The sequence below is a fragment of the Pimephales promelas genome, chromosome 2 (genome assembly GCF_988280905.1).
Source record: "Pimephales promelas chromosome 2, fPimPro1.hap1.1, whole genome shotgun sequence".
In the NCBI taxonomy this organism is placed as follows: Eukaryota; Metazoa; Chordata; class Actinopteri; order Cypriniformes; family Leuciscidae; genus Pimephales; species Pimephales promelas.
In genome coordinates this window covers 2820558-2830814 of record NC_142770.1, presented here as the reverse complement: position 1 = coordinate 2830814, position 10257 = coordinate 2820558, and the positions used below count along the sequence as shown (strand labels likewise).

At 38.6% G+C, this 10257-nt stretch overlaps 1 protein-coding gene across 1 annotated transcript; it reads left to right on the top strand.

Annotated features, from left to right (window-relative positions):
* The first annotated feature begins 1740 nt into the window (after positions 1-1740).
* Positions 1741-9966, top strand: LOC120486376 (SLAM family member 5). Its single transcript, XM_039682384.2, has 6 exons — positions 1741-2125; positions 3399-3737; positions 7383-7667; positions 7777-7914; positions 8065-8406; positions 9455-9966. The coding sequence occupies exons 1-6, from the start codon at positions 2086-2088 to the stop codon at positions 9541-9543; spliced, it is 1233 nt and encodes a 410-aa protein (XP_039538318.2). The 5' UTR covers positions 1741-2085; the 3' UTR covers positions 9544-9966.
* Positions 9967-10257: the final 291 nt, after the last annotated feature.

The window sequence follows — 10257 nt, the reverse complement described above, 5'->3', positions numbered from 1 at the left end:
CTTTTTTTCTTTCTTTAAATGTTTCATTTAATATATTTTTAAAGAAATATGTGATGTTTGTATGATAATACAGAGCCCCTAAAGGGAAATGGTGATGGAAGAAAATTATGAGATGAAAGGTAAAATTATGTGTTAATGCTTTTGAGTTCTATCGAAAATTTTGACAAGTTATTTAATGCAAATATTCTCATTTATAAGTTTGATCGAGTATATTTGAAAGCATGTTTATAAGTTGATGTGTCGATCGATTGTAAATGTGCTAATGTAGCAGACAGCATGATGCCTTTAAGCCCTGAACCGTAACGTAACTTTTCCTTTTTAATCTAGCATTTCGATATTAAAGTCGAAATATTTCAAAATTAAAGTCAAAATATTTTGACTTAATATTTTAGATTATTTAGTCAAAATTAAAAGAATAGTCTTCCATAGAAGTTATTTGTGTGTGTGTGTGTGTGCGCATTTCTTCACACACGCGCGAGTATTGAATTGCAAACACTCGCTCTGCGCTAGGCCCAGTGAACCACACGCAACTTCGAAGACTGTATTAAAGGGATAATCCACCCAAAAAATGAAAATTCTGTCATCATTTACTCACCCTCAAGTTGTTGTTCATTTACTCACCCTCTTTGTTCTGTTGAACACAAATCGGAAGAACGATTGGAACCAAAAAGTTGTTTGGCACATTTCCATAGTAGAAAAAGGAGTGGGGTGGAGTGTCCCTTTAATGTTTCGACTTAATTCTCGAAATATTTCGACTTTATTCTTTCGTTTAGGCTATATATTCAGTTTTTTATGTTGCGGTTGAGGGCTTCCGTATTTGCCCCTCCAAAGCGACGAGATGCAAGGCGGAGAGCCAAATCAGACAGGTGCGAATTTCGAATTTCCCGATATAAGAATCTACGGAGTCCCTGAAGGGACAAATTTGAGGTGGAAAAAAAAATTGAGATTGGAGGATGCCATGATTGTCAATGCCTCTCTGACTCGCAAATGTTTTGCATTACGAGAATCTGGAAACTGCGGTCTCTTGCAAATCTTTTTGTTCGTTGTGAGTGAACGCAAAGTTTCTCAGGGAGAACACAAAAGCAGCAACTATTTTTCCTCCCATCTCATATTTTTTCTTCTCTTCAGGGCTTTGCAAGAATCAATGCACTACTGCTCACAACTCCCTAAAAATATGAAAAATAGGCCAGCAAACACAGAACGTTCCCCTAACGTCCCCGTTTGGTTCCAATTTGGTGATTTTTTTGAGGAACTAAACAGGTTATTTATATCCCTGCATTTTTAGGTTCTGTTTTTATAACCTAAAGGGAACATTCCCAGACTGTAAAATTGTTAGCTGGGACTGGGACTTCTCTTTCAAGAAGTACGTTTTCTGTAAAATATAATAATAATTATTATCATATAGGCTATGTTCTTAAATACTTACATTTATAGGGAAAAAGTGTTACAATTGTAGGCTAATATGTCTTAATTTGTTAAATATTTTATAAAGTAATAGGCTAATCAGCTCAGCTAGAGTGAGTTAGGCCTAGATGATGACATTTTTTTAAAAAATATTTTAAGCGCTCAAACAAAACGATTGGATGTTGTTTGGATTGTGATTAATGATTATTGGACTATGCTGACATAAATGTTAAGAGGAGTTGTGCATAGTCTGCCATTTAAAAAAAAAAAAAATATGCTGTGCCTAAGGGACCATCCTGCATTGTGTTTATTAGTTTACGCTTTTTCGATGAAACAGGTAATTCCACTTTACGTGCTTCACGACATCATCACTCAGAAACTTCCTGATACTCAACTTTAACTTTTCCTCGAGACGCAGATTTAGGCTATACTTTTTACAGCAACCATTAGGAGTATAACTCAAAATATAGTCTCTCTGCTGTTGTTAAATCGGTTAGATATAATAATATTAGTTAGCCTACTTTGTTATTTAGACACAATTATGTTAATCGTCGCTGTCAGCGCGTTTAAGAAACAGAGAGCTAGCTGATCGAAGAAAAACCACGAACGCAACTGAACCGATGACCAAATACACTACAACTTTGTTTTAAATCAGATTTTATTTTAATCTACATCAGCGTAATGATCTGGGTGTTATTTATCTGCTTTTTACTCTTGAAAGGTGAGTACAGAATCTAAAAGCCTAGACTTTCGCTTTCATTCTCTATGTATTTACAATTAAACGAAATAATATAAAATGTTTTGATTATTATTCATAGAAAGATCGATATATTTTACAGAATTTAGCTACAGTAATTAATGCAAAACATGTCGAGGTGATTAAACTGTCTAAATGCAACGTTTCATTAAAATGCTGCATCCATTATTCTAAGTGCAACAGTATAGGCTATTTTAGTTAGTGCGGCTAAAGCATTGTTCTCGGCATGCTTCTTCTTCGGGCTTATTGAGGAGAGGAGAACTATGGCTTGTTTTTGATTCGATCGGCGTACGATATTCTCTAATCGCTTATAAAATGTCCCATAAACTTAACATTAGCACGAATTTTGACAGCTCCGAGTGCGGAGTTTATAGAAACGTGGGTTACATTTAAAGAGCCTGGCAAGCTTTGAACTTAAATTAGGGAGCAAGAGCTGCAAATTGCCCTACAGATAGGTGAAGCAACATGAAATCTGACATATTGTGATTGTGAAAAGTAAGCCCTGTTTCATTTGAATAATTTCAAAATTGAAAGCAAAGAAGGTAAAGTGACAGGACCCATAAAAAAAGAGAGATTTACAACAGTAGCTTATAAATAGAAAAGTGCCAGTAAAAAAAAGAAATGGGCTAATTAAGTTGGGTACGGGTTAATTACTCTCGTTTTTTCGTTCTATAGGCCGATCCATTGTTGCTATTGTAACAAAATACACTTTACATGCGTCCGATTGATGTTGAGGTTTTTTTTTCAGCTTTGTACAACATTTGTTTCGTACATTTAGTTTAACTGTATTGTTAAAGAGGGCGAACCGTTACTGAGCTGTGCGTTTAAGACACTTAAAGGAGTAGTTCACTTTTGCTAATAATTTGCTCACCCCCATGTCATTCACATCTTTCTTTCTTCAGTCGAAAAAAAAGGTTTTTGATGAAAACATTCCAGGGTTTTCTTCATGACTTAATTGGGTATAACGGTTCAAGGTCCAAAAGACAGTTTCAGTGCAGCTTCAAAGGCCTTTAAACGACACCAGATGATGAAGGGTCTTATAGCGAAACGAGTGGCCATTTAAATAAAAAAAGTTTAAGTTTTAGAAAGCACAAATGCTCGCCTTGCTCTGTTCTGTTCTCTGATGCACGTTCGTGACTCTCCTGTTCGAACTCGTTCATCAAAATGAACGAATCTTTTTTCGAGTCATTTCTGTTTAGACAGGAATTTGAGTAACTGTTGTTTGTTTGTTCTTCAGGTGTGTTTGGTGCTGAAGATACAGTGAAGACAGTGTCAGGGATGGAGGGAGATTCTCTCACTCTAAACACTGATCTTTCTCAAATACAAAGAGCTGATCTGATACTGTGGACATTTGGACCTGAAAGCACTCGTATAGCTCAGATCAACAGACAGGTCAATATGGTCTCATTATTCAGTAATGTTCTTGATGGGAGATTCAGAGGCAGGCTGGAGTTAGATGATCAGACTGGAGATCTCACCATCATGAACATCAGAACTGAACACTCTGGACTTTATGAGCTACAGATCTTTGGCGGAAATGTGGCCACAACCCAAAAATTCAGTATTATTGTTTCTGGTGAGTAGTTGATGTCATTGCGTTGCAGTCAGCAGCAAAACTGATTAATATTACAGTTTCTTTTATAGTTGGCTAATTGAGATGACATTGTTACATTCTGCTCAGTCGATAGGGGAAGAAAGATTAAGTTAAATCTAACTAACTTTATAGTATACACAATATAATATAATAATTGAACTTTAGTTCCAAAATTAAACGTTGTATAATTATGGTGCATCAAGATTTATTATTAGTATGACAAATTAGGCCTAAAGTTTAAAAGTTTTAGGAGTCGGCAAGGCCACAAGCGTTGATTGTTGGGGTCCAAGCACAAATGGCTTGTGTTGACGATACAGTTTGGCGACTTGACACAGTACGAACACGATATGTAAAAATAAAAGTAACGTAGAGGTTACGTCATGAGGACGAATGGGGTTTCGCTTAGAAAGCCTATCTACTTAGAGTATTGCAAAACGAGCCAATGGCAAAGAAATGCCGTGTCTATTGATTTGGTATTGCGTGACTCCACCCCACCTCGTGGGTATATAAGGCAGTACACTGGCAACACGCAGTTATGTTACATGCTGAGGGGCCGAGACTGAACTCAGGCTGTTCCATCTGTACAGCGAAAGTGGCAGGGAGACGTAACGTCTTCATTCCCTACTCAGGGAACGAGGGTTACATCCCTTACTTTTCGTAGACACTACAAGTTACGTTGTGACGACGAATGGGGTTCCCAGTCTAACCATGCCACTCGGCTGCCAGTGCCCTGAGTAAGTCTGAGATTAGCACGGAAGAAGGACTCCTACTTAACACAGGAATTCCAAGGTACATTGGGAAGCATATCTAAATGGAAATATGCAATTATTGCCTGCCCGAAATACACGTGTGGGGGTCATCAGTTGCGAGTTGCGACATACGGCGGGAGCGTAGACCACCTTGTACGTTGATTAATGCTAACCCAGATAGCAAACTGACATTGAATCAACGTGGAAATATGACATCGAAACAACGTTAATCTGACATTGTTTTGCTCATCGAATTAACGTTGAACCAACGTCAGACGCGTCATTCTTTCAAAACTAACGGAAAATCAACTTGAAATCAACGCGTTGTTTCAACGTTATGAAAGCAAACCAATTTTCGATTTTCATTTAGCTTTGAAGAATGCCGCGTCTGACGTTGGTTCAACATTAATTCGATGAGCAAAATCGACGTTGTTTCAATGTCATGAGAGACGTCGTTTCCACGTTGATTCAATGTCAGTTTGCTGTCTGGGAAATTGTCTCGGTATTGTCTGATTGGACTAGTACGTGCTGGTTGTTCATAGATATATACACTAGACCTCACCTTGGCTACGGCAGTTCATTGGAACGAATGCGTCAATAGAGCCGCCATCTTGAAACAGGGAAGCCCCTCCACTTTAATGCATCAGCGTCAATGTAGTAGACACAGGTCTAACGGAAATAAAATCACCATAAATCATCATAAATGCGATTTTTCTTGTTTTTTTTTTTTGGTTTGTTCCAACGGTCAGACATGTATTTGTCATTGATTCCAGAAAGATTTTTTATTTTTTTTAAACATTCTTCCTAGTTCAGATTTCATCCGTGAACATCATACGCTGCACAAAAGTCCGCCACCATCAATGAATTCGAAGTAAAGGCAGAGATAGCAGCGTTACCTAGCTACTTCAACCCGATCTCACGACCAAGTCGTACGAATTCGACGAATGATTAAAAAGTGGCTAATTCGTAACAATTCATACGACCTCACTCGTACGAATTAATACGATTTTGCTGAATCGTACATATTTTACGAATTGGCCAATTCGTATGAATTCGTACAAATGACCTACCCCTTACCCCGCCCCTAAACCTAACCATCACGTGGGTTTAGACAAATCGTACGAATTAGTACGAGTGAGGTCGTACGAATTAGACACTTTTTAATCATGCGTCGAATTCGTACGAATTGGTCGTGAGATAGTGTTGGTTACTTCCTATGACAAGACCCCTGTTCCAAGATGCTTAGAACCCCAAGTTGAGGTCTAGTGTATATGTCTATGCTAGTTGTTGAGCAACGCAAGCAGTACAGAGCGAGACGTATTGCCAGCAACATGCCTGAAAACTCGTTCTAAGGGCACTCTGGCCTGTAGAAAGCTGAGTGAAGGTCTGACGGCAGGTCGGAGTAACTGGTACTCGGAGAGTGCCTTGTTGCCAAGCAAGCCCACCTCGAGACTCGATCGCAAAGCCAGAGCTGAAGCGGTCTCATATGAATCTATCCGATCAGCTTTGCTGTGGAAGCCATATCCCCCAGGAGCCTCTAAAATAACTTCAGTGGGACCGCAATAAAGCAAGTCATCAGTGACTGCTGTGCACTGAGCGCACATGTCGACCGAGCCAATTTCCATACCGAGAAAAGAGATGCAACACCAACACCGACTGGAAGCTGCTCGTAGAAGGTTCTCGAAGATAGTCGGAGAATAGGCTGCAGGAGTGATTAGGACTTCCTGGCTCCAAAACAAAAACATAACAGCATGTTGACTTTAAGAAGTTTATTCTTACAATTGTGACACTGAAGAACAGGACGGCCAATCAACAGCCAATAGGTGGTTTGCAGTCACGTGATTGTATTGACGCGCGGAACGCAGATGGAGGGCAAGGAGTGAAGAGCGCAATGGACGAGATGGAGGAAAATCCGTACTGTACTACTTTAGACGCTATTACAAGAGAAATATATAAACAGAAAATCGAAACATATGTTGGACGCGATCCTTACGTTATGATGAGGACCGATTTTCAACTGAATTGAGAGATTTGCCTGCCATCGTAACACAGTCTCATCCCAAAAAGTCATATAACTGACGTTTTGGGACGTATTTTGACCATACGTCAATATCAGCCTTTTTAGGGCCCCCTTAAACGTCGGTAGATGGCGATCCCGGGCCGTCATACAACTGACGCTTTACCTTTAACGTCAGTTAGGTGACGGGTTAGGTTTAGGGTTAGGTTTAGGTATGGGGAAGAGTTAGGATCCCAGAACCTCATCTACCGACGTTTAAGGGGGCCCTAAAAAGGCGAATATTGACGTATGGTCAAAAGACGTCCTAAAACGTCAGTTATATGACGTCTTGGGGTGAGACCGGGCTGTAAATATCAGCAACTAACTCGTCTTACAGACATAGGCTACTTTGACTTTACAAAGTTCGGAAACTGCTACGTTACACAAAACACCTGAATAATGTAATTATAAGCCACATAAATATTAACTCACAGTTGACGAAGTGATCACTGCGCGCACACACACAGGCATTTTCCCATTCGGCTCCTCCCGACCGCAGACGTAGGTTTATAAGGCATTTTCCCGGTGTTTTTCTGTCAATTTCTTGTACTTTCCTCCCTTATGAACAACAACTTTTGTCACACGATAAAAACTCCTCGTGGTTTGATCGATTTGAGCAACCGTAAACGACGCAAAACATAGGCATTTTGAGTGTGTTAAAGTGCTTCCTAAATATAGAAATCACTTCCTGCCCTCCATTTGCGCTTCGCGCCATGGCAACGCAGTTGCGTGACATCACGTGAAAACAAGCTATAATATACTGTACATTTACCTTAGATGTTAAAATTGATAATTCTCTGTTTATTCTCTCCTGTTTTCCAGCTCGTCTGCCTGTTCCTGTCATCAGTAGAGACTGCTCTTCATCATCATCTTCATGTTCACTGGTGTGTTCATCAATGGTGAATGTGAGTGATGTGACTCTGTCCTGGTACGCAGGAATGAGTGTATTGTCCAGCATCAGTGCGTCTGATCTCAGCATCAGTCTCTCTCTACCTCTGGAGGTGGAATATCAGGATAAAAACACCTACAGCTGTGTGCTGAACAATCCCATCAGCAACCAGACCACACATCTGGACATCAACACACTCTGCAGACACACATGTGCAGGTACTTCTCAACTTCACTTCCAGTTCTCAAGTGTCCCATAATTACAATTTTAGCATTTTTTTGTACACAAGTTAGATGTGTTAACTCTCTCTAATGCATTATATTACAGAGGACGAGTCGGCACAAACAGGTTTATCATTCAGTCATATAGTGCTGATCTGTGTTTTTGTTGGAGCAATTGTTTTAGCTGTGGCTGCTGTTGGAATATTTACCATCCACATGAAATATAGAAAAAAAGATCACAAGGGTAAGTTTGATCTAGAGTTAAAAAATAGAAAATATGATCTTATATACATTATGTATTACATTTTGTTTAAACAGGGCAAAACTTGTGTAAGATCTTGTTACTGAGTCAACACCACTACAAAGTTTAATCTCTATTTTTTCGTTTGTTCAGCAGACGAGGGCGTTGCTGAGAATGTTGAACTGAAGACCGTGTCGGTGACGATGGGAGAGTCCGTCACTCTAAACACTGGCCTCACTGAAATACAAAGCTACGATGCGATACAGTGGAGGTTTGGAAAATCAAGCTCAGATCAAACAACTCCTTTTGAAGTCATCGCCAGAGTGGATGAACTGAACAATAGCGGTCAATGCGATCACGATGACCGATTTCACCTGGATCGCAAAACTGGATATCTCACTATCAATGATGTCAAACCTACAGATATTGGTCTTTATAAAGTAAATATCACCAAGAATGGGAGCGATATGACCTCCAAGATATTTGTTGTCCAAGGTGAGTAGCACAATTCTGTCAGTATAATGGTTCTTAAAGTCACTATGAAATCAAAATGGAAGTTTTTTAGTATGAATATGTTAGCTATACTGTTATCTATAAGCGAGTGTGCTCTGAAAGAATAACAAAATTTGCATTTCCAAGAAATAAGCGTTAAAAACGTAGTCTCTCACTTCCGCCAAGAAATGGATCTGTGATTTTAAAGACACTTTGCACTTCATATTCTTATCAGATTTTCCATCCAATCAAATGCTCTCTAGAGTCTGAAGCTCCGCCCCCTTCATTATAATGCTGAAGCTGCAGCTGAAATCGGTCACTTGTTCACACAATCAGTATTTTCTAAATGATAAACAGCACATGGTGCACAAGGACAGGGAACGATTCAGACAGTAAATATGGCTTTCCATTGATGCGAAAGAAATCTGGTTTCACGTTAGTGTCGCGCATACCGCTGCAGCTCCAGACATACAGCAGCACATCGCAGATCATATCATTGAGTCGCCACAGACCAGGAAACGTATCGAACCATTTGAATTCTGCACTGCTTTAGTAATAGTTTCATTTTAAATCTAGAAGGGGACTGCCATTAGCCGTCAAATGCGGCTTTCCCAAACTCAACAGCTATGACCAAATCGTCATGATATAAACAACACGCTATTGGCTATTTAAAAAAAGGGGAGGAGCTGTTCTATATGTCCCGCCCTGTCTTCCTGTTTCAGTGGGAATTACTTCAACACACTGAATAATGCTGCGCGTTTCAAGGCACTTCAGTGCGAATTAAAATGCATAGGCACTACAAGTTAGAACAATACATTTTTCCTGGCTAAATTTGGCGTAGCCTACAGTTCCCATATTGCTTTAAAAACATTTAACAATCTAGTGCTGGAGACGAAAATGATTGTTCTTTGTTCTGATCTATTTTTGTTCTGTATTTCACCCTTCTTGCATATTTTGGGATATATTTTTGGGGGTAATGGTCACAACCACATTAGATATAGATGTAGCCAACACTTTAATTTTCACTGAAATTGTCTATGCTGTCTTACAGATTCTATTGAAAAAGAAGATTATATGCCTGAGGAGAAAAACTTACTGATGAAGAATGTACAGATCTCTGAAAAGTATTATAGTCTATAGTAACATCATCCCTAAATGCTTTGGAAAATGTGTTTGAAATCATTCTGCATTCCTGTGAAAAATATAATGACAAACGGTTTCACACGGTTTTTTTTTCTGGTGGTTAATTTGAAGTTGATGGAATGTGTTCCCATTAACCGCGATCTTGTCTGTTATGCAGATATTAATGTCATGTATTGTTCATGTCTGTTACATTATATAGTGTCATTTCGCTGTTTAGATCAGAGTGGATATGAATAGAACAAAAGGTGTTTGAATGTTTTCTGTCCTCTAGTGGACAATCGATATGTTACAGTTTTATAATGTTAATGAGACACTGCAGTTTTGGTCTGAAACTAAGCCTCATTTAAAACAAACATGCAAATTTATGCTCAAAACAAGCATTTATTTTTATGCTATTACTTTTTAATATTAATTAAAAAAAACGTGTCTTGAGTAATGATGTGTCAACTGTCTAATTGTCTTGTTAATTTTCATATACTATGCAGCATAATTACTCATTAACTCATAAATGTTACAATTAACAGGATTTTACTGTAGCCTAATTAATTATTTTCCTTTAAAATTATTAGCTTGCATTTTTAAAGTGTTTAAAGGGACTCTGTGTAGATTTTTAGGTATTTTATTATCTGAAATCAATATTTTTATTCATAAATATGTCCTCAATGGTGTACAAATACCTCTGCAAATTATCTGACTTATCCTCGTAAATGA

Bases quoted from the DNA above. Each gene is read 5' to 3' on its own strand.
- LOC120486376 (XM_039682384.2), top strand. From the start codon at position 2,086: ATGATCTGGGTGTTATTTATCTGCTTTTTACTCTTGAAAG. The intron at 3,738-7,382 runs GTGAGTAGTTGA...CCTGTTTTCCAG, and splicing joins ATTCAGTATTATTGTTTCTG to CTCGTCTGCCTGTTCCTGTC. The intron at 7,668-7,776 runs GTACTTCTCAAC...ATTATATTACAG, and splicing joins CTGCAGACACACATGTGCAG to AGGACGAGTCGGCACAAACA.